This window comes from Phacochoerus africanus, chromosome 11 (assembly GCF_016906955.1).
Source record: "Phacochoerus africanus isolate WHEZ1 chromosome 11, ROS_Pafr_v1, whole genome shotgun sequence".
Classification (NCBI taxonomy): domain Eukaryota; kingdom Metazoa; phylum Chordata; class Mammalia; order Artiodactyla; family Suidae; genus Phacochoerus; species Phacochoerus africanus.
This window is the reverse complement of record NC_062554.1, coordinates 130,512,609-130,537,067: the sequence shown is the minus strand read 5'-3', so window position 1 is coordinate 130,537,067 and position 24,459 is coordinate 130,512,609. Positions and strand designations below refer to the sequence as shown.

At 40.5% G+C, this 24,459-nt stretch overlaps 2 protein-coding genes and 1 pseudogene across 2 annotated transcripts in view; 2 read left to right on the top strand and 1 right to left on the bottom strand.

Annotated features, from left to right (window-relative positions):
* INTS7 (integrator complex subunit 7) overlaps window positions 1-5,374 on the bottom strand; it is a 77,147-nt gene extending 71,773 nt beyond the window's left edge. Inside the window, exon 1 of the mRNA XM_047752301.1 lies at window positions 5,058-5,374. Coding sequence (XP_047608257.1) covers window positions 5,058-5,151 — 94 coding nt within the window. The 5' untranslated portion in view covers window positions 5,152-5,374. The remainder of the gene's footprint in view (window positions 1-5,057) is intronic.
* Window positions 5,375-5,452: 78 nt separating this feature from the next.
* The window catches only part of DTL (denticleless E3 ubiquitin protein ligase homolog), a 49,681-nt gene continuing 30,674 nt past the window's right edge, over window positions 5,453-24,459 (top strand). Inside the window, exons 1-6 of the mRNA XM_047753751.1 lie at window positions 5,453-5,657; window positions 12,465-12,590; window positions 13,625-13,723; window positions 16,144-16,205; window positions 16,290-16,410; window positions 23,529-23,594. Of these exons, the coding sequence (XP_047609707.1) occupies window positions 5,606-5,657; window positions 12,465-12,590; window positions 13,625-13,723; window positions 16,144-16,205; window positions 16,290-16,410; window positions 23,529-23,594 (526 nt within the window). The 5' untranslated portion in view covers window positions 5,453-5,605. The remainder of the gene's footprint in view (window positions 5,658-12,464; window positions 12,591-13,624; window positions 13,724-16,143; window positions 16,206-16,289; window positions 16,411-23,528; window positions 23,595-24,459) is intronic.
* LOC125111281 (nucleoside diphosphate kinase 6-like) lies at window positions 14,038-14,836 on the top strand (annotated as a pseudogene).

Genomic DNA, 24,459 nt, shown 5'->3' with positions numbered 1-24,459 from the left:
GGAGAGAGGTTAAGATTAAAGAAGAGATATCTGAATGTGATTTCAGAGAGCTGTAATTCTAAGGGATGACAAATTTCAAGGAACCAAAGAAGAACATAAATTATGTAAACCTGAGGTTTGTGATACATTAATCAGGTTTTCAAAATAACACACATTTCTAGGTAGCATGCATCATTCAGAGTTCTCAGCTACTAGCAACAGAAGCTAACTCCAGGTTACTGGGCAGAAAATTAGGCTTTTTTTTTTAAAGTAATAAACAATTTCAAGGGTAAACTCCTAAGAACACCTAACTCCACACTGCCAAACTAATTACATGAGGAAAACTGCTGTTTCTGGGAAACACCAGATGCTAGAATTAGCTCTCCTGCCATCTAGCAGTGTTGTAGCCATTGCTGCAGCTACTGCATACAACGAACGCTGCAGCCACTGCTGCTGCCGGGGAAGGGAACTGGGAGTGTGTGCTTTGACTCTGCCTTGCATCTTTAAACTGAATCACAGAGCCTGGAGGAGATCCGTCTGACAGGCAGAGCCTAGGTCACATCCTGCACCCTTAAAAGGGCAACTTACGTGTCTGCGTCCACTGGGATGAGACAGGGCTTGTGATGTATCCCATTCCCCAAGCAGAGGAGAATGTTCACAAGATGCCAAGTGACCACCAATACGACTAATATCCACTACAAAGAAGACTGCTAATACACATTACCATGCAAGCCCATTTTAGGAGAATTTGTGGTATACATTTGCTTTGGCTAAGGGGTGAGGATGATTCAAAATGGAACCATAACCCCTTAAATACATTAAAAATGGGGGGGGGTGTTCCCATTGTGGCTCAGCGGATTATGAACCCGACTAGGGTGCATGAGGATGCAAATTTAATCCCTGGCCCCACCCATCAGGTTAAGGATCCAGCACTGACTTTGCCGTGAGCTGTGGTGTAGGTTGTAGATGCAGCTGATTCGACCCCTAGCCTGGGAACTTCCATATGCTGCAGGTGCAGCCCTAAAAAGCAAAAAAAAAAAAAAAAAAAAATGAGGGTGAGGGGAGAGGAGAAATACAAACACAGGTATATAACAACATTATTCCAAGGTACCCTAACAATCCACACCTTAATAAACTGATAATAGTAATGTCTCAGCGAATTATATTTAAAAAGGAGGAACAGAAACAACGGATATAACAGTCAACTCAACGGATGATGCGTTAATTATAAAGCATCCATTACTCCCATGAACTCTGTGAACAGACAGAGTAATGGATGCAATACTGGGCAGTATGCACAGAGCATACTGATTCAGAATCATAAAGAAGTCAATTTCATTTTATGAGTTATCAACTTTCAGGAATATATAATAACTCACTTTTTAAATTACAAGATAGTAGCTCTTACCCATACAGAAAAATAAGTCTATGGATTTTGAACTCAAAATCCATAGAACTGAATCCAAGAAGTGAGGAAGGGCCTTGGATTTTGGATCAGCTCATAGTCCATTAAGGGGCTGAGTTAAGAGGTGGATGCGCCCCTGGACTAGAACAGCCAGGCCTTGTTAGGCTGAGTAAATTGGGCCTTGCCTCTCTTTGCCACCTCAAGGAGAAAGTTAAGGGTGGGAGCTGAGCTCCGCTGGAGGAGAAAGATAAGATGGCCACTTCAATCACTCCTGGGGTCAAGGAGAGCTCCCCAGCTACCTAAGTGCAGAAAGACTCCTAGGGGTCAGAAAGGGAAGGCACACCGGGACGTAGTAAGTCCTGTACCATCCCAGCACCCTCTGCTTTGGACTATGTCTTGGCCAAAAGATGCACACACACATCGGGGAGAGTGTGGAGTTGTCAGGTGTGAGAAAGGAAACAAGAGAATTGGTGAAAGGAAAACAAAGGCCTGGAAGAACTGCCTGATATAAGTGATTTAAATCATCTCCCGGCACGTTCCTCACTGAGCGGATGGCCCACACCAGCTCTCCTCCTTTCAGGGTGCATTACTGCTTTGTTTCTGCCATAGGTAGACAGACTGCTTCTCTGTGTGCTTTCCCTTTTGCTGTACTGTGTCTCTAACAATAATCTTTGTACCTGTTTTTATAGTCTTTGCCTCCTTGAAACATTCCTGCTTTCAACAGGGGGCAAGAGTCAGGCAATTCTGCTTCTAGCCTCTAGCTGGTCTACTGGCTAGGATTCCTGGTTTTTGTCCATGCTGCCCAGGTTCAATTCCTGAGCAGAGAATTAAGATCTCACTTCAAGCCATCACTCACTGCTGTCTCTCCGAGAACAGGACCACCAACCAGGCTTTAAGTATCAGTCTTTTCTAATGCTGGTTTTCATGTGGCTTTGAGTTATTAAGTGTCTGACCTTAAAAACTCTCAGTTCTACAACACTGTACATGTCCACTTTGCCACACTATCAGACTAAGTGTGGTCTGGCAGTACAGACTCTCAGGACAAAGAATTTGATTGACTCAGTGTAGGTCCACTCCTGAATCACTTATAGCATAAACTTAGTCGCTTGGTATAAACTTGGCTGCAGAGGCTTCTCTTTTTAGTTGAGGATATGGGGATACTTCCAAGGACTCATGTTTATCACAACACAACTACATCTGTGCAAACATGGGTAGTGTAAAAACAACCTATGGTCTCTTTTGCAGTCTGGGAATTTGGATGTTTTGGAATATAGGTGAGGTGATGGCATTTAAGAGGAAAATAAGGGAGAACAGACAGTTGCACTGATTTACAATTTCGTAAGTAAATTTTGCATTGAACACACCATCAAGATTTTCCTGCAGCATGAAGTTCACCAACACCTCAAGCGGCAACTCCACCCTCTACCTTTCCCCCTTCTCATTGCCCAGGTGCAAGAAAGGGAACCACTCTCTTCCTCTCGGCTCTTTGATCTCATCCTTCCCAAGGCCAACAGGCTGAGTGGTGTCACTTAAGGGAGACTCTCCTTTTCACCCAGACACCTAGCTAAGTTTTCCTAAATCATTGGGACAATTTCCCATCAGCTGACTTAAAAATCTTTAGACTGACAAGGTAGAAGTTACATTAGTGAAAATGTTACACTAATGTACCTGAGAGTCCTCTGTAATGCCTATATTATAGAAATGTTTGTGTGTATTATGAAATGTCAAATATATGTAAGCTATGCTTGATTACGACACAACTCTGTTTATATATGCTGTCTTCACAGCTTGGGCAGCATGGTTATTAGCTTAAAACTTTAAAAAAGGGAAGGCAGAAAGATCTCTACATAGGAGCTAAAGTGATCTTTAAAAATGTAAATCAGTCCTGCATAAAAAGTTTCAATGTTTTCCCAATGCACTTGGCATAAAATCCTAACTTCTTGTCCGAATAAGGTCATATTTGATCTAGCTCTGTCTGCCTTCTTCTGTTAAGAGTGTGAGCTTCTTAAAGCTGTTTTGTCCACTAATACCTGGTTTACACCTGAGTTAAACAAGTAATAGTTACCTATAAATTTCTTACAGATAGGAAATAGTTCTATTTCTACTTTTAAGAAGGAAAAATCGTGTTTCATTTATTTTTACCACAACTGCAAGTTTTTAGGAATTAAATGATTCCAGATTTCTCCTTTCTTCAGCGCCCCATATCGATTCTGCTCTACACCACTGTTCTACTCTCATTACGGGATGAGCCCACCAGGACTAGAGAGGTAGGCAATGTCTTTAGAATCAGCAGGATCATTAGATATCCAGACTGGCAACTCTCATTGGGGACTAAGGAAGGAATTGTCAGAATGGGGAGGGAAAGATTATGTAATGCTATGGTTTCGTAATTCAGAGGTAAAAAGCCCTATCATACAGGTAAGCGAAAGCAAAGCTCAACATTTTCTTGGCTGGTGGAGAGGTACTGAAGATACTGTGACTCAACCAAATGAAAATCTCAATGGAGCGCTGTGACAGTTTTATGTTGAGCAAAAGGAGTTAAAAGCTTTTTTTAAAGTCTAAAACACTTATTCAGACCAACCCACTTTAAATGTTTACAGGTCAAAACCAAACAAAACAAATAAACAAAAAGAGTACCCCCCCCAAAGTCAATGTAGTGACCAAGTCAGAGAGCTGGGAAGTGACTCCAATTGGACTTAAAGGGAGAGCGTTCTGCTAGTCCAATTCTTGTTTTTTACACACAAAAATTAATGTATGCCAGATGTTTCCCCCATTCAATAAAAAGCATTTAAGTACACTGAACAAAAGTTTCATTTTAATACTTGAGTTTTTTACTGACAAAGATCTCCCCCTGCCTCCCATATGCATGGGTAAGGCAATTTTTTTTCTGCATTTAATAAAGACTTCTCTTGCACATCATTAAATCACTTAATATTGACAACAATCTTGCCAGCTCAATGGTACTTTACCCACTTTGCAGAGAAAAAAAACCAAGGTTAGGTGAAGTTAGGTCACCTGTCCTTCATCATAAAATCAGCGGAATTAAAATTCAACTCCGTCTACCTAAAGCTCCTTCTACTACACCAAGCTCCCAACCCCCACCTCACCCTTGCCCAGCCGACTCCACCACCCACCATCCCTCCCACGCCCGTAAGGAAATAGAACTCGTGGAATCTGTCTGCACAGAATGAGCAAGGGCTGTGCTTTTGGGATGGACTTGTCCCTATTTAACCTGCGTAGTAACTGGCAGGTAACAGTTACAGAAATCAAGTGAATCGCAATAAAATCGGTCCAAGGTTATTATTCAGCACTCTTTTGGTGAAGACCTGGTCTCAATCGACTATAATGAAAACTAATTTCTCAATTTCAATGTAGCATTTTTAGAAACTGCTCGGAAAATCGGGGGACTGTGCCCTCAAGCGGTCAAGACGGGCCCATCACTGGAGTTTTCTACTTTTTCAGCGTGTGTGAGGCCCATCCGGCAACGCCGCAATTTTCAGGAACAATCTCCCCAAGCTGCAAATGCCTTACCAAAAGCACAAGCACCCGCGCCTGCCCCGCCCAGGGAAGATGTGCGCATGCGCCTTCCCAGCCTCTTCCTAGGCTACCACCGCCTGGTGGCGCCAGTTCCCCCCACACCCGTTCCACCCGCTTCGCCCGCTCTTTCGCATACCTTTGTCTAATTCCATAAGGGCAGAGTTAGCATCCAGCTCTTGTTCTCCATAGCCAGCATCTGCCAGAAAAGACTTCGTTGAGTTTGACGCCATGATCCGAACAGTTACTCGACTAGCCTATTCAGAAAGATTGCAAACTCTGCCCCAGCCCCGCCATCTTCTTCCACCACCTTCTCGCGGATTTTTCCTCCGCGCTCTGCCGAGCCGAGTTACGCATGCGCCCAGGCCTCCCCGCCGTTCGCCGGCGCCTCTGCGGCCCCCCGCGCAGGCGCTCAGGGAGCTCTGGAACTCTAGGTTCCCGCGGCTGGGAGAAAAGGAGGCGGAGATTCGAAGGGGGAAGTGACTCGGACGCGCCCGGACGCCGCGGCGGGAGCCAATCAGAGGGCGTGACGTCAGTTTGGCGGGGAGTTTGGTGGCCGGGGCTTACAGTGGCGGGAGTTGGAGGCAATAACTCGTCGTGTTCTGAAGGGCGCAAGAGACGGTTTCTGCTGCATCGGGGGGCTTTTCCGCGGCTTTTCCTTCACTTGAGCCTTTCCCTCCGGCCCAGATGCTCTTCAGTTCGGTGCTCCGCCAGCCCCAATTTGGCGTCCCAAGGAATGGTGAGTAACGGCCCTAACCGCTGCCTTTGGCCGGCGGGATCCACCTCCCCCGTAACAGCACCTCAGACCAGTGCCCACGCCGATGCCGTTTCCCAGCCGCCGGGTTCTCCCGCAGCCGAGCGAGTTCGCGGTAGCGAGGAGTACCGAGGAAAGCTGCACTTGCGGGCCCTCGAGACACTTTCCATCGTAATCGGGACTTTTTCGGTCAGGACTGTAGCCTGACGGAGGGAGGGACGTTGAGTTCACTGGCCTCCATTACGGCCTATGTCCATTTTGCTCATTAACTGGAAAATGCGTGCTTCTGAGTATGTGTGGTTCTCGCAGCAGCTACGCGAGGCCGTCCGGACTCATATTCATTGATTAATTCATTCATTTGTGGTAGAACCTTAGTGAGCCCGACTATTTGCTGTGTACACCAGTGAATATGACCCGCTGTTAGGGAACTCCGTCAAGCAGAGAAGATAGCACATCTGCTTTTAGCATGGTCAAATTTTTTTCCTCCCGATTAACACATGGGCATAAAAATCCATAATTACGGAGTGAAAAATGCTTAGGAGCGTATGTCCCAGAAATGACGGCTATGAATAGATTGAAATATCTTAATCCAGATGTTTTTCAATGTCAGAGGAAATAATTGTTATTTACAGAAATGGGGTAAAAATGTTTTGTCTCGTTTTTCACTTTAACGGTGTAACTTGGAACTATTGCCGTATTAGTATCTAGATATCCATCTTGTTCTCTCCAGTTCTTTAAGTCCCTTAGGTTAAAACATTGGCAATGAGAATTTTGAGTTTAAGTTTGGTATCATCAACCTGAAACTTTCTTCTTAGTTTCTGATAAGGGAGTTACTACCCAATCAGACTAAGCATGGATACAATGAAATGAAATCTCATTCATTTAAAGATAAACTAGGTCTTCCTTCCCCCTTGAAATCATGTGGAAAACAAGAAGAAAACAATCTGAGAAGGGAACTTTTTATATTTAAGGCATAGGTCTAGGAAAAGGATATTGAGAAGGAGGCTGGGGAGTAGCTCCTCAACTTCCTGCCTTTTAGACTTTTTAATTATACTCTAAATGCCTTTCTCTCCTGCAGCCTTGCTTAAGTAACTTTTCTATACTGTGTCGTGAGTGTCATTACAGCACGGTAGTTGGAGCTCTGTCTTTAAACTTTGAGATTTAGTTCCACCTCCAGTCCTTACTTATCTGCTTGACTTGGAGCAAGCTATTTATATTTAGCCTTTATTTTGCAACATATTTTCTCCTGATTCTACATTCTGTCTACTTTTCCCCTTTCTCTCTGATTCACAAATATTTACTGGGGAATGGGAAATTTTCCCCTCAACCTCTCTTGAGTTCTTGTAGCTGAACGAATAATAAAATTGAGACAAAGCAGATTATCAAGGGAAAAAGAAGCAAATTTTAATGCATATGCATGGAGGTTTCATAAAAATGGGACCTGAGAAGTGGCCAAAGCAGGCAGCATTTATACTTTTCAGACCGAAAAAAAAAAAAAAAAAAACAGTAAATGTGTAAGGAATTGACAGGACAAAGAAACTTAGGTTTTTGGTGCTTAATAAGTGAAGATTCAGAGTTTGGGCTTGAGGTAGTAAATTAAAAGAAGTAACGAAGTTTGTTTATACGGGCTTCTCAGCTCTGAATCCCCTGTCTCTGACATAAGGATGTCCTTCTACCTCCAGTTGCAAGGAGTACACCTTTCGTATGAGAGATTTGTTTCTTCCTTTTCAGGGAGACAGAAGGGTCAGGGTTTTGCATCAGCCGCTTCTCAAGCAACTTCATTTCAAAATAATCAGTATGCCATGGTGACATGTTTTGGGTGAGCCCATCCTGAGCCTCAAAACACTCATTCATTGTATTGTGTTAGGCACTGAGATTCATTCATTGTGATATATCATGCACTGGGCTTAATAGGAGATTCTTCTTTACTCTTCCAGGAGGTTGTTCCATCCTAGGCCCCCTATACTCTTTCTACCTATACTCTTAGGAGTGATCATAGCTGTAATTAAGGTTTCTTCCACTGCTATCTATCTACAGCCTCCCATTCCCTATACTTTACATCCATTCCTGTAAGAGTAGTAGGAGTAACTTCATCCTGTTGGTCAGTCTCATAAACATCTCAAACTCAAATATTCAAAAATTGGGGGATCACTTTTTCCCCAAACCTGTTATATTACCTACTTTTAGGAATGGTCTTATTATTTTAATCTGACCTGAGAGTCAATCAAAATTCCTCTATTTTCCTCAAGAAATTACTCACATTCAGAGAATTTCCCTTTAAAATCTGTTGACTCTTTCATCCTCTGTATCCCCACTGATTTTACCTCTTCATCATATCTTGGATCTGTCCTACGGTGTTTCCTTAGAATGCATCCTTATACCGTCTTGTCTGAGCTATAAGAAGTCTCCCAAATGGCCTCTTAAGTTTCTCTTTCCAGTTTACTTTCCACATTGCTGCCAATGATCTTCCTTTTAGAAACTGATAACTCTTCTGTGTACTTTTAAATTGGTATCTAAAAGTTTTTATCATAAATTTAAACAGATGCAAAGGATACAATTTCCGGCCATATTTTGAATGTTGACCTTTTTAAAAAAAAAAAGCTCCGTCGGTCTTTAAGATTTATCTAAGAGGCTATAAATACTATAGTGATTTGATAATCATTTTTAAAAATATGAACAAAACTCTTTAACTGTTAGATATTCTAATAATTGTTTTTGCCCCTTGATTTTATTTCCATTTTATTTCTCTCATAGGATTTATCCTAATATAATTTTATTTTAAGCTTGAAAAGTCATTTTATTGATCATCCTATCTTCTCTCTGTGTAAAAAAAGTGTATTTAAATTGATGTTCCCTGAGATCATAAGGCTCTAAAACTTGAGTTACTGTATCATTACAATTATTAGTACTATCTACTGGGAAAAAGATGCATAACCTAAAGGCTGAGAATTATGTTTTATTTGGTAAACAAAACTTAAGGCTTAGCCCAAAAGATAGCCTTTCAGCTCTGCAGGACTACTCCATAGAGGTGAGGCAGAAGTCAGAATATATAGGAGTTTTACAACCAAAACCAGGTAGTTGAAACAGCAAAAGATTACTGTTAACTAAGGAAAACCAGACATCTCAAATGAATACATTTAGTAGTTTTCTCTGTAAAGGAGGAGGCAAGAGTCTGGGCTCATTGTAATCATCCCTTTGGTAGGCACCTTAACTATCTATCCTCCTTTTCAGCATCTTGAATTCCCTCAGGGTACATGGGGGTGGCTGTAGAGGCTGCAGGCTAGCTGGCAGCAACATCCTTTGTTTACTCTTAGGACAGGCGACTTTTTCACCCACAGTAAGATGTAATTGATCAGAACAATAAGGATTACCATCCATACTGAGATCTATGGAATGATTGACCAACGGGAACTGCTACATAGCACAGAACTCTGCACAATAGTCTGTGATCATCTATGTGGGCAAAGACTCTGAAAGAGAATGGATGTATGTACATGTATAACTAAATCATTTTGTTGAACAGCAGATATCATCACAACATTGTAAATCAACTATACTTCAATAAAACTTTAAGAAGAAACTATGGATTACTAATTTCAATAAATAAGCAAAATAAAAACTACTTTGAAAGTTTGTCTTTTAATTAAGTAGTTTTGAGTGTTATGATGCCTTTATTAAAGGAAGTTTTTGTACCTTGGGTCTGTGCAAGGTGTTAGATTGGGACATGGAAATGCCTTTCTTTCTTTTTTTTTTTTTTTTGTCTTTTTCAGGGCTGCACTTGTGGCATATGGAGGTTCCCAGGCTAGAGGTCCAATCAGAGCCATGGCTGCCAGCCTACTCCAGAGCCACAGCAACAACAGCAACACAGAATCCAGGCCGCGTCTGCAACCTACACCACAGCTCACGGCAACGCTGGATCCTTGACCCACTGAGTGAGGCCAGGGATTGAACCTTTGTCGTCATGGATGCTAGTCGGCTTCGTTAACCACTGAGCCACAACGATGGGAACTCCGGAAATGCCTTTCTTTTGAAAACTGGAAGAAAGGTATTGAAGAAAGGGGGAAGAGCTTCTACCATTGCACACGGGTCAGTTTTAGAAATGCATATATATGGAAGTTGAGTATCTAGAAATTAATTCTCTGAAAACTCATACTCCTTGAAGAATGTGCGCATAACCCCAGGGGCTTAGGTTGTATGTTGAGGAAAGAATAGGCTTTTCCAAATGAGTGTTGTGGAAAGCATAACTAGTTCATGTTGGAAATAACCTAGGACAATAAGGATACGAAAGTAGCTTATTGGACTGCTCCATGAAGTGTGTGTGGTCAGGTCACAGAAGTTGACGGGTGGAGTTCCCATTTGGAAACAAATCTGACTAGTATCTGCGAGGATGCGGGTTCGATCCCTGGCCTCACAAAGTGGGTCAGGGATCCGGCATTGCCGTGTTGCAGTGAGCTGTGTTGTAGGTTGCAGATGCAGCTCAGATCTTGCGTTGCTGTGGCTGTGGTGTAGGCTGGCAGCTACAGCTCCCATTCGACCCCTAGACTGGGAACTTACATATGCAGCAGGTGTGGCCCTAAAAAGCAAAAAAAAAAAAAAAAAAGAAGAAGAAGTGGAGGGGTAAATAGGGACAGTTACTAAGCCTCCAGGCCACTGGTTGGTGTTTGGATGTTTGTAGGCAGTGAGGCAGGTTTAGGGGGGAGGGGGTCACTACTTAATTGTAAAGAATTAGGTCTCCAGAGCCTGTCATCTTCAGTACCACTCAAAATTGTTCAAGATTTGGTCCTTTTGAATTCATGAGTTATAGTCATTAGTTTGACTTATTTTTTAAAATCTTAATCGACAAGTATGTATTTATGTAACTTTAGAACAGAGGTTTTTGTCTTTAAATTCATTCTGTAGATGGATATTTGTGAACTCTGCAACAGAACTAGTCATTATATTCATGTTCTTCTTTTAGTAGTCTTTAATGGCTTGTTTACAATCACATCTGGCCTTGAGGTAATACATTACCTCAGGAATAATTACTAAATCTGGGTTGAATTTCTTTGCTGCCTTTGAATTCCTTGAGATTATTTCTGTGAGCATTCAAAACTAGGTTTGTCCGAGGTTAAGTCAGGCCAAGGTGTCTTCTTCAAATAGTATTTTTCATGAAAAGTGGGAATTTAAAGTACTTTAAAATATGAGAGTTTGTTAATTATGTAGACAGCTCTCTAGATTGTAATTTCATTGTTTCCAATGGTGCTCACTGAACAATTGGTTCTCAGTAACTCTCTTTTTGAATGAATCTATCTTTTATATATTTAAAATGTGTTGACCCACATGTCAAAATAATAAAACAAATCTTTGAAGATGGTTTTCTATTTAGGACAATGGTGCACATCAAGTCTTTGACCCAAGCATAATAAACTTTCTCTCCACTCTGAATTTCTTCCTCTCTCACATATTCAGAGAAAGCTTATTCTTCTTTCAAGACTTATATTTGATTTCACCTCTTCTAAAAAGACTCCTGACCCTACTACTATTAGCCAGGGCTAACTGATTGTACTCTGGAGGTAGGTACGTAACACTTTACTTTAAAATTGCTCTAATAAAATTTAAGATACCATGACCTGTTACTGTTAACATGTTAGAGTCCTAGAATTTCAGTGCTAGAAAGGAAAGAGGAAGTATAAAAATTAGTATTTACTTGTGAACGTTAGTGTCCTCCGAAGCCACTTGACATGCATTATTTCCTTTAACTCCCTGACCATTGGATTATGTGTGATGTTGCTAGTAACTTAAGTTTATAGTAATGATTTATAAACTCTGAAACATAAGATTTTGATTGACAGGAGTGGCTGTTTTGGGAGTTCCCATTGTGGCTCAGCGGTAACAAACCCGACTGGTATCCAAGAGGATGCAGGTTCGATCCCTGGCCTCACTCAGTGGGTTCAGGATCCAGCATTGCTGAGAGCTGTGGTGTAGGTTGCAGATGTGGCTCGGATCTGGCATTGCTATGGTTGCAGCATAGGCCAGCAGCTACAGCTCCAATTTGACCCCTAGCCTGGGAACCTCTATATGCTGCAGGTGTGGCCCTAAAAAAGACCGAAAGAATGGCAGTTTTAATGGTAGTGGTAGTCTTTGTAGCTGTGTTTTGTGATCGTCACCAAAGGGTAGGGTCGTGGGTAAGATGTTTTCTGGTGCAAAGACCATTTGTTTCTTGCAGACTTAAATGGATTAGCAAAAGTCTCCATTTAAGATGGTAAGCCCAAAGCTATATCTCACCAGAAGTTGCAAGTGTTCTTTCATTTTTTCCTTAGGACCCCTTAGTAAAGTATATCAAACTTTTTTTTTTTTGGTCTTTTTAGGGCTGCACCCGTGGCATGTGGAGGTTCCCAGGCTAGGGGTCTGATCAGAGCTGTAGCCTCTGGCCTATACCACAGCCACAGCAACACCAGATCCAAGCCGCATCTGTGACCTACACCACAGCTTACGGCAATGCCAGATCCTTAACCCACTGAGTGAGGCCAGGGATCGAACACGCAACCTCATGGTTCCTAGTCGGATTCGTTTCCACTGCACCACAACGGGAATTCCTATAAAACTTTTTAAAACAGTTCTTTTGGCTGCCCTTGCAGCATCCAAAAGTTCCCAAGCCAGGATCAAAACCATGTCACACCAGTGACAACACCAGATCCTTAACCCACTGCACCACTAGGAAACTCCTAAAAAATAAATTTTTACCTCTGCATTTGTTAAAAGTACTGAAATGTGATATATTGAAATTCTATAAGGAATTGTGTTTTATTTTAGGATGGTCTTCACAATACCCTCTGCAGTCCCTTCTAACTGATTATCAGTGCAGCTACAATGATGAGCACACTTCTTATGGAGAAACAGGGGTCCCAGTTCCTCCTTTTGGATGTACCTTCTCTTCTGGTAAGAGAATTATTGTATAAGATAGGCTTGGTCAGAAATTATCTATTTTCACTCTTTAGAGGGAAAGTATGCTAGGGTGGTTCCCTTTCAAGAAAAAGTAAGTTAGATAGATGGTAGAGTTTTTCTAGTACCTATTCTCTCCTGTTGTATGAAATAGACTTTTCTTAATCTCTATGCATAATTATGTATTTCTGGTAAAGCATAAGACTATTATAGCACCATCTTTTGTTTGTTTTAACTGATCTTGAGAAAGAGTTGCAAAGGTTTAGCCGTCATGAAAGTTTTTGCCCCTTTTGAGCTAATTGAATCTCTTTCTGCAGTGCATTAGGGAACATATTAACAGAAATAGAAGTACTTGACCCCTGCTGTTAAAAGTTTAAGAGAGAAAAGGTAAAAGGTTGTGAAAAGAGTATATAAAATCAATAGGCTCAGTCTGCTGGTGTCCTATGTTGTATGCCTGTATTTGCCATTGGCCAGTACTACTTTTGTGTGTCTTTTTTTGTTTTGTTTCATTTCCATTTTTTTGTTTGTTTTATAGCTGCATCTTCGACATATGGAAGTTCCCCAGCCAGGGACTGAATCCGAGCCACAGTCACAACCTACTCCACAGCTGCAGCAACTCCAGGTCCTGTAACCCACTGCACTGGGCTGGGGATTGAACCCATGCCTCCACAGCGACCAGAGGCACTGCATTCGGATTCTTAACCCACTGCAGCACAGTGGGAATGCCAGTATTTCTCTTGTTTTAAGTACCATCCTTGATTCAGCCCTTCTTTAAATAAGAGATTGTCTGAAGATTGGTGTTTTTGACTCATGTACTAAATTAGATATTATGGCAAATTTTGTACAATCTAATTCAGAAAAACCTCTCTACCGTAATAGATATTATTTGGGTAGAATCATCTTATATCTTTTCGAACAGATTCTTTGTGTTTACCTTGTAGCTTTCAATTAATCTATATTCTGTTGTTTATATAGCTTTAAACTTACCTTTAAAATCTTTTCATGTATTTTATTCTTTATTTCTTATTTAGCTCCCAGTATGGAGCATATACTAGCAGTTGCCAATGAAGAAGGCTTTGTTAGGTTATACAACACAGAATCACAAACCGGTAGAAAGAAGTGCATCAAAGGTAAGTTGAGGTCTAACATATTTGTTTTAACATTATTTTTAACTATAAAGCCTCGAGGAAATTATTATTTGAATACATTTTTAATGATATTCACTTCTGATTGAGTCTGTTTAGGGGCCAGGCTGAAAGTAAATGGTAGACTTTTTCTGTTGCTAACCTAACAGTGGCAAAGCCTTTACTGAAAGTTAAAAATACAATTTAGAATTTTAAAAAGTTCTTCTTTTACAAAGTTAAATTTTTTATACTTAATGTGGAGAAACATTTCTTTAAAATATTTATATTAATCCTGAGATGGCTTCATCACCTTGACCAGTATGCGGCAAGTGCTGGAGAAACACATGGGCCACCAGGAGGCGGACCCTCCTGCTGCAGAGCCTTGGGGACTGGCTGGCACACCACCTCACCTCTTTCCCACTGGGCTCGTGACCTCACAGCACGAACTCCCCGGAGGGCTTCCCAGCTGATTACCTGCTTGGACTGCAAGGCCAGCTGTCGAAGTGCCTGTTGGCCAGGCCCTGCTGTAGAAGGATCAGGAGAGATCCTTCTACAGCAGGATCCTTCTATCTTACCGAGCCTCCGGGCTGTCCAGCTCACTCTGGAACTGATCACGCCTCATGCAGTTGCTCATCCACTGATTCTGGAAGCTATTAATCAGCAGATTCTGAGCAACAAGTTCATTATTGTAAGAATGAGAGCACGTCTTTTGAGAAGGGAAGATTGCCAGAAGTTTTTCCAAGAGCAGGAAGGGTATATTTTTCTATCAGTGGCTGGTGGTATTCATGGCCAATGGGCTGATCCAAGCCTATACCCTCGCCCGCAAGGATGTCACCCAGCTCTGGAGGACAGTGATGGGACTCACCAGAATGTTTTGAGCTTGCCACGTAGCCCCAGATTCAATTTGTGGGAGTTTCGGCCTCACTGACACCCACGATACAACCCATGGCTCTGACTCTGGTTTTGGCCAGTAGAGAGACTGCAGCCTTCTCCCCTGACTTCAGTGAACAGCACTGGGATGAGGAAGAGGAGCCCCAGTTGCGCTGTGGGCCTGTGCACTACAGTCCAGAAGGAGGTGTGCACTGTGCAGCTGGAACAGAAGGCCCAGGGCTAACCTGACGTAGGCCTGTCGGTCTGTGAAGACTGGTGGCCCTGCCCAGCCTTTCCTCACAGACCTCTGGTCCAGAGCATTCTCCTAGGACCAGGGAGGCCTGGGGCTCATCATGCCATCTGTGCTGGGCACCACCACCTGCATGACGGCCTATCTCCTCACTGCCACCTCTTCTAGAATCTGACTATCTGCCTCTTCTCTGGAATGTTTATGGGTGGTTCAGAGGAATGATGGATCCTCTTTTTTTCTGAGAACGATTCATCCATTTTCACAGAGGAGCTTGCCAAAATAAATAAGTAAATGCAGCAACTCTATTAGCAACGTCTGGCGTATTTTCCTTAATAAAAGTCAGTGTTCTATTGAAAAAATTTATATTGAACAAGACCTCTTCCATATATAAGGCAAAGTTGTACTGACCTGAAGAAGCTGATAATTTGGAACTAGTAAATCAAGTGTTGAGGTAATGAAAATAAACAAAATCTATACATGATGTAGAAAGGAATACAAAGAAAGTGCAACAGGTATCTCAAAAAGCTTATGTAGGAGTTCCCGTCGTGGTGCAGTGGTTAACGAATCTGACTAGGAACCATGAGGTTGCGGGTTCGATCCCTGCCCTTGCTCAGTGGGTTGAGGATCTGTGGTGTAGGTTGCAGAAATGGGTTGGATCCTGCGTTGCTATGGCTCTAGCGTAGGCCAGCGGCTGTGGCTCCAATTGGACCCCTAACCTGGGAACTTCCATATGCCTCAGGAGTGGCCCTAGAAAAGGCAAAAAGACCAAAAAAAAAAAAAGCTTATGTAGGTAGTAAAGAAGGTAAGGTAAATTTATCATGAAGGATGGGACATTTGAGGTGGAATGTGGTATTTAGAGCAGTGGAGGGAAAAACATTAGCAAAGGCCTAGAGGTATGAATGCATAGGATATAAGGAGGAAATAGGGAGTGATCCAGTCTGGTTGTCATAAGATATATAGAGAATAGGGAGATACAGCCAAAGTGAGCAGAACTTTAAATATCAAACTAAAGTACTTTCGACTCCATTCAGAAAGCATGATGAAGATTTTTGAGAATGTGTCATTAAAGATTCCGTTTTAGAGAATGTATCACCTCATGGGAAGCAGTTTGCTATCAAATGGTAGTTTTATGTGGTGATGACAGGAATGTGTACAGGGTATGAGCCCACAAATTCTTTTTGGCCCCTGGACCGTAATATACTGACCGCCGGCCTTTTCACTACAGCTTTCAAAGCATTTAAACAGTTACTGATATGGATAGCACAGAACGTAGTTTAGACATTTTACCTTCTCTCTTTTTATTTAGAATGGATGGCTCACTGGAATGCTGTCTTTGACCTGGCCTGGGTCCCTGGTGAACTTAAGCTTGTAAGTGACTTCTATTTTATTGGGATCTGGGTAAACACTGGTGAAGGGTTGCTTTATTAAACTGTAAAACCTTATTTTTGAAAGGTTACAGCAGCAGGTGATCAAACAGCCAAATTTTGGGATGTGAAAGCTGGTGAGCTGATGGGAACATGCAAAGGTCATCAGTGCAGCCTCAAGTCAGTTGCCTTTTCTAAGTTTGAGAAAGGTAGGTATCTGCTTACCCTCTTTTATCTCCTTAACCTCCTTCATGGTGAAGTAATAAGAAGCTGCATTTGTTACCACCCTTTCCCTGTCAGAGTTGCTCCTTTACCTACATAGATGATTGAGATTCTTAATATGACTTGAAAACCTCAATGAAATTAAATTGAGTTTTAGTCCCATTCTAATGGATATTATCTCCAGTTTGTCCCTGAAAGTCTAGCATGTTCAGATCATTTTTTTCTATAACCTTGCAGATAAGGTAAAAATTCACCAATAGCCACAATACCTCAGTTCAACTTTGAGTGGCCTTTGAGGTCAAACCTAGTACTGGACACTGATTAACTCCATTTGTAAAATAGTTACTTTACTTATAATATTTAAATGGAGTGTGAGGCTGGGATGGGAGACCTGATAAACTGGACACATTTCTCTACCTAAAAAATATGCCATGTAATTAACTCCCTGGTATGTTTTCAACTATTATTTACTCAATTAATCTTTCTATATTTATTTTATTATTATAAAGGAGAAGATATAATACAGAACAGTACTATAGCTGCTAGGGAAAAATTTAGCAGGGGTGTCTAATGAGCTCTTCATTTCTGGGGGATTTTGTGTGTGTGTTTTCTCCTTCATGGTTCTCACTAAGAGCGAGACAATAGACATTCATCTCAAAGAAGTGGATGAGTCACTCTGACTTTAATCTCAGAATAAAAGAGATACCCATTATAGTTTGTTTTATCATTAAAAAATAATCCTATTTTTAAAAGGAATATTTTCATTTGAATAAATATTCCTGAGCACTCAGGAATAGTAAACTGAGTTGTTGAGCTGGTTTGGACTTTTTAAAAAGGTCATTTGGTTGCTGTTGAGACTGAAACCTTTAAGGGAAAATAACATACAGTTTTTATCTCTGCTTAACTTTTCATTAACATATCTAAGGTATAAAGTTAGGTATGCTTACGTTCTCATTTGCTGCACTTCTATGTCAGAGTTCATTCTCTGAGTTTAGAAAAATAATTTAAGGTCATGCAAATTTACTTAAGGTAAATTTCTTTATTTAAAGGGCAATAAAAAAGGGAAACAGAAGTTCCCATTTGGCTCAGCAGTTTAAGAACCTGACTACTATGCATGAGGATGCATGTTCAATTCCTGACCTTGCTATTGCTCAGTGGGTCAAGGATCTGGTGTTGCCACAAGCTGCAGTGTAGGTTGCAGGTGCAGCTCTGATTCCATGTTGCTGTGGCTGTGGTTTAGGCCAGCATCTGCAGCTCTGATTTGATTCCTAGCCTGGGAATTTCCATTTGCCACAGGTACGGTGGTAAAAAGAGAAAAGAAAATGAGGTGAAATAAGAATGCGCCTTCCCCCCCCCCCAAAATCTGAGAAGCATATAAATGCTTAGTGTTTTGTTTGTTTGTGTGGGTAACATGGTAGAAAATATCATATTTCAGTTCTTGCAGCCCCACATGGGCAGGTTACAAATACTCCAATAGGACATAGTTATAGTAGGAGATATTTCCCTAAGTATCTACCACCTGAAAACAAGGAAACTTTTCATTTCTAATTGTTAGTTACAGATATTTGTTTTGTGTGGTTAAAGGGATGTTAGAACTTCTAGTGGATAATTAGAAATAATTATAAGAATGTTTCTTTTTCTTCTCCTACAAACTTACTTTCAAATTTGCACCTTCTTCTTCATTCTTCATTTTCCAGTTTAAGGCCAGTCCTTCTTCTAGGGCACTGGTTCTCAACCCTGATTGACATTAGTCACCTGGGGAGGTTTTTTAAAATACCAATTAAGTATAAATCTCTAGGAGATGGGCCAGGCATCAGTTTTGTTTAAAGTTTCTCAAGGGATCCCAGTGTGCAATAAAATAAGGTTGAGAAGCATTCTTAATCCTCCTTAAGACCTTATGCCATCACTACGTCCCCACAACTCCTCTTATCTTCAAACTTTCTCTCTCTTGGCTCTCCATAGAAGAAGATTCAAGCATATCTGTGGTCTGTCCAAAAAAGTTAAACACCTTACCTTGTAGTCCCCTTTATCATCCTTTTTTATTTCTGATTTCTTCTAAGTTTCTTAAGAGTAATCAAAAGCTGGTTAAATGTCCTCTGGAGTTCCCGTCGTGGCTCAGTGGTTAACGAATCCGACTAGGAACCATGAGGTTGCGGGTTCGGTCCCTGCCCTTGCTCAGTGGGTTAAGGATCCGGCGTTGCCCTGAGCTGTGGTGTAGGTTGCAGATGCAGCTCAGATCCCGTGTTGCTGTGTCTGTGGCTGTGGCATGGGCCGGCAGCTACAGCTCCGATTTGACCCCTAGCCTGGGAACCTCCGTATGCCGCAGAAGCGGCCCAAGACATGGCAAAAAAAAAAAAAGACAAAAAAAAAATGCTGGTTAAATGTCCTCATCTTAATTTGGTTCAATATGTTTTTCTCTTCCTGAAATCAGCCTGCCTCTGCTTGTTCAATACTTGACACTTCTGGCCATTTATTTTAAAATTTATAAAAAGTTTTTCTTCCTTGGACTTTGTGATACAGCGCCTTCTGGTTCTTTGTCTTTCTGTTTATTCCTTCATGATTGCTTTTGTGAGCTCCACTTCTTTAATTTGAAGTGTTGGCATAGCCCAGGATTTGGTATCTGGCCTTCTTTTCTTTTCAGTCTATACCTTCTCCCTGGGCAGTTTTCATCTATTCCAGGATTTTTTTTTGCTCCATTTATATTGAACCAGATTGTATTTCCAGCTTTCATCTTTCCTGCAAGTACTTCAAGGTCAGCATATCCAAAACTGAACTCATGATTTCCCCCAGCAACACCATCTTTCCCCTGTCCTCTGATTCCATTTCTCCTCAGCCTGAAGAACTTCCCTTAACATTTCTTGTAGTGCAAGTCTGATTTTAATAAATCCTGTTTGTTCTCCTTCATCTGAAAATGTCTTTATTTAATCTTCATTATTAAAGGATATTTTTGTTGGATATGAAATTCTGGGTTGGAAGCCTTTTTTCCTTTTATTATTTGAAGATGTTGTTCCACAGTCTTCCATGGTTTCTGTTGAGAACACTGTGGTCATTTGAATCATTTCCCTGCATGTAATATGTTGTTTTTCCTGACTGCCTTCAGGATTTTCTGTCTTGGTTTTCAGAGGTTTGACTTACGTGTCTAGGCATGCATGGTTCCCTTCAAAGTTATCCTATATGAGGCTTGTTGAGCTTTTTGAATTTGTGAATTTACAAATGTCTTTCACTGAATTCTGAGAAGTTTTCTGCCCAATTTTCTCTCCTCTCCTGGGACTCAAATTACTCTTGTATTAGACTTTTGAAATTGTCCCATAAATCCTTGAAACTTAATTTTTTTTCAATTTTCTTAAATTTGAGATAGAATTAACATACCATAAAATTCACCCATTTAAAGTGTACGTTAAGAACATTTCCATCAGCTGGAAAAGAAACCAGAACCCGTCAGCAGTATTTTCCATTTTCCCCGGCTCTACCTAAGCACTAATTTAGTTTCTCTCTATAGATTTGCCTGCACATTCATGTAAATGGAACCATACAATATGCAGTTGGCTTCTTAGCATAGTATTCAGTCTTATTTTTCTCTCTTCCTCAAATTGAATGACTTCTGTTGATCTGTCCTCAAGTTGATAGACTTTTCCTCTGTTCTTTCCATCCTGCCCTTAAGCCTGTCCTGTGAATTTTATCATTTCAGAAATTGTGGGTTTGGGTTCTAAAATTTCCATTTGTTCTTGATAATTTCTATTTGTTTCTCTGCTGAGATTTCTCATCTTTTCATTGACTGAGAGCCTCTTTCTTTGCTTCACTTGACATAGTCACTTATGTTTTCCAACCTGACCTGATAAATCAGTATCTGGGTTGTTTTGGGGTTGACCTCTGTTGATTTTTTTTTTCCCTTGAGAATGACTCATTTTGATGGCTCTTTATAGGACAAGTAATTTTAAGATTGTACCCTGGGCATTGGGAATGGTAAGTTGGACCCCGGATTCTATTATACAGCTCAGAAGTGTTGGTGTTTTTGTTTTAATAAGCAGTTAAATCATAGTCAGATTGTACACTCAAACCTGCAGGAAGGCAGTCAATTCAGAAGATCAGATTTCAGTTCATTTCTTTAAGCCTTAATTGCAGGGTGCTTTTAGTTTTCAAGACACATATAGCTTGGGGGGGTTGAGCCGTAGACTTGGTGCTAAGTTTATCCACAGAATTAGGGTTTCCCTTTCTCTGCTCTCTCCAAGGTTTCCTATTCCCTTTGGCAGCTCTTGTTGCCTCAGGTCTGCTTTTCCTAGTTCCTCTGGCTCAAAAGATGGTCTTTCTGTTGGCACTTCAGCTGCCTGATACTGATGCTACAACTGTGGCTGCCCGCAGGGTAAAACCGCAAAAAAAGCAGTAACTACCTAGAGAATCCTAAAGACTCTACCAGAAAACTGTTAGAGCTCATCAATGAATTTGGCAAAGTCACAGGATACAAAATTAATACACAGAAATCGACTACATTTCTATATACTAACAACAAACGATCAGAAAGAGAAATTAGGGAAACCATCCCATTTACAATCACATCAAAAAGAATAAAATACTTAGGAATAAACCTACCTAAAGAGACAAAAGACGTGTACTCTGAAAACTCTAAGACTGATGAAAGAAATCAAAGATGACATAAACAGATGGAAAGACATACCATGCTCTTGGATTGGAAGAGTCAATATTATCAAAATGACTATACTACCCAAGGTAATCTACAGATTCAATGCAATCCCCATCAAATTAGCAAGGACATCTTTCACAGAACTAGTACAAAATATGTTAAAGTTTATTTGGAAGCACAAAAGAACCAGAATAGCCAAAGACATCCTGAAAAAGAAAAATAGAGCTGGAGGAATCAGGCTCCCTGACTTCAGACTATACTACAAAGCAACAATCATCACAACTGTATGGTACTGGCACAAAGGCAGAAATATAGATCAGTGAACCAGGATAGAAAGCCCACAATTAAACCCACACACCTACAGTCAACTAATCTATGACAAAGGAGGCAAGAATATATGGGGAAAAGACAGTCCCTTCAATAAGTGGTGCTGGGAAAATTGGGCAGCCACATGTAAAAGAATGAAATTAGAACACTCCCTAACACCACACACAAAAATAAACTCAAAATGGATTAAAGACCTAAATATAAGACCAGATGCTATAAAACTCTTAGAGGAAAACTGAATATTCTCTGACATAAACCACAGGAATATCTTGTCAGATCCACCTCCTAGAGTAATGACAAAAAAAATAAAATAAACAAATGGGACTTAATTAAATTTAAGAGTTTCTGCACAGCAAAGGAAAGCCTAAACAAAACAAAAAGACAATCCACAGAATGGGAGAAAATATTCGTAAATGAAGTGACTGACAAGGGATTAATCTCCAAAATTTATAAACACCTTCTGCAGCTCAATACCATAAAAACCAAACAACCCCATCAAAAAGTGGACAGAAAATCTAAACACAATTCTCCAAACAAGACATACAGATGGCCAAAGAAACACATGAAAAAATGTTCATTATCACTCATTATTAGAGAAATCCAAATCAAAACCACTATGAGGTACCACCTCACACCAGCCAGAATGACCATCATCAGAAAATCTACAAATTGTAAGTGCTGGAGAGAGTGTGGAGAAAAGGCAACTCTATCGCACTGTTGGTGGGAATGTAAATCGGTGCAACCACTGTGGAAAACAGTATGGAGATTCCTCAGAAAACTAAAAATAGAACTACCATTTGATCCAGCAGTCCCACTCCTGGGCATCTATCCAGAGAAAACCATGACTCGAAAGGATACAGGTACTCCAATGCTCACTGCAACACTATGTACAATGGCCAAGGCATGGAAACAACCTAAATGTCCATTGACAGAGGAGTGGATAAAGAAGATGTGGTACATATATACAGTAGAATATTACTCAGCCATTAAAAGGAAAGAAATAACAGCATTTGTAGCAACATGGATGGACCTAGGAATTATGCTAAGTGAAGTCAGTCAGACAGTGAGACACCAACATCAAATGCTGCACTTACATGTGGAATCTTAAAAAAAAGGACACAATGAACTTTGCAGAACAGATACTGACTTGCAGACTTTGCAAAACTTATGGTTTCCAAATGGGACAGGTTGCGGGGGGGATGCACTGAAGGTTTGGGATGGAAATGCTATAAAATTTGGTTGTGATGATTGTTGTACAACTATAAATGTAATAAAATTCATTGAGTAAAAAAAAAGTAACATCCTAAGCCAGTAACTTGCTTCAGGTGTTGACTCCCCAAAATTGCATGTGTTTGTTCTGTCTCTATAGGACCTTCAGATGTAGTTGTTTTTTGTATTTTGACCTGAGTTTACAGCTAATGCAGGTGGATTAATTTGCTAAATGTTCACTCTTCATATAGAAAGCGGAGTTTTTTTAAATTTGATTTTAAAGAATAAAACGACAGATAAATTGGAGTTCCTCTGTGTTCCCTTCTCAAATCTCATTGCCCTCTTTCCATCCTTAGAGGCAACCCCTTTCACAAATTTTATATGAATCTGGTCCATATTTTTATACAGAGACAATATAGCTTGGAGGTTTGGAGTATGGGCTCTGGATGCATGCTGCCAAAAATAAAAAGCTTTGGAAGTTACTTATCTTCCCTGTGCCTCAGTTTGCTCATCTCTAAAACGAGGATAATTTCCACCTAATAGTGTTGATAACAAAGGTTGAGGTCATTTATAAAAAAGCACTTAGCATAGTGTCTAGAACATAGTAAGCACTCGATATATTTTGGTTATTGCTTGATTATCATTATTCTTACTACAACTTACAGTATGATATTTTGTTTGGTTTTAAGAAAACGCAGAGGGATTATTCTATCACGTTTTTGCTCAACATAGCATTTTGACTTCTTTATTATCTTTTCCCATCACCGCTTTGCTTTCTCTTATTTGTGTTGAGCTATATATTTTATCATTTTTAATCCCCTGTGCCAATTACAGTACCTAACATACAATAAATACTCTTGGAAACTTAAATTGAAGTATAAGCATCATTGATTGGTTTTGTTAACTTCTTGGTAAACTATTTCTTCACAGCTGTCTTTTGTACAGGTGGAAGAGATGGCAACATTATGGTCTGGGACACCAGGTGCAACAAAAAGGGTAATCTAATTTCCTTTTAATGTTGATAAATGCAGGGTTGCTCCGGAGTAATTTTGAATGAAAGAATGCTTTCAACTGATTACCACCAGGGGGCACATTTTCATAATTCCTCCAGTTCTGCTCCCTTCAGTTCTCAGGATCTTAGTGATTGTTCCAGGAATACCCTCCATATTTACCTCATGTTGTCTTCTGAACTATAATGCGTTTATCTAAATTATTGATAGAATTGAAAATTGTTCCAGGAATACCCTCCATATTTACCTCATGTTGTCTTCTGAACTATAATGCATTTATCTAAATTATTGATAGAATTGAAATTATTAGCATATGATCTTAATTTTTTAAATTCAGAGGCTTTAAAGACTTGGATTAAACATAATTATGCTCAGATTACCCCATGATGCCGTAAGCAGAAAGCAGTGATCATCTCCCTGCTTACTTTCACTCATAAATATGTATTTTTTTAGTAGACTTTTTTTAGAGCAGTTTTAGGTACACAGCAAAATTGAGTAGAATACTTAGAGTTCTCTCTGTGCTGATACAGACCCTGTCCCCCCATAGCCTCTCCCACTGTCACCATCCCATGCCAGTGCTGAACGTTTGTTAACAATTGGTGAACCTACACTGAGACGTCATTATCACCCAGTGTCTATCTGTACTTTATGATTCAGTCTTGGTATTAAGCATTCTATTGGTTTTGACAAATGTATAATGACATTTATCTACCTTTATAGTATCATACAAAATAGCTTCTCTCCCTAAGAAGCTTCTGGGCTCCTCTTATTTATCTCACTCTCCCCCCATGCCCTGGCAACCACTGATCTTTTACTATCTCCATGGTTTTGCCTTTCGCGGAATGTAGTAT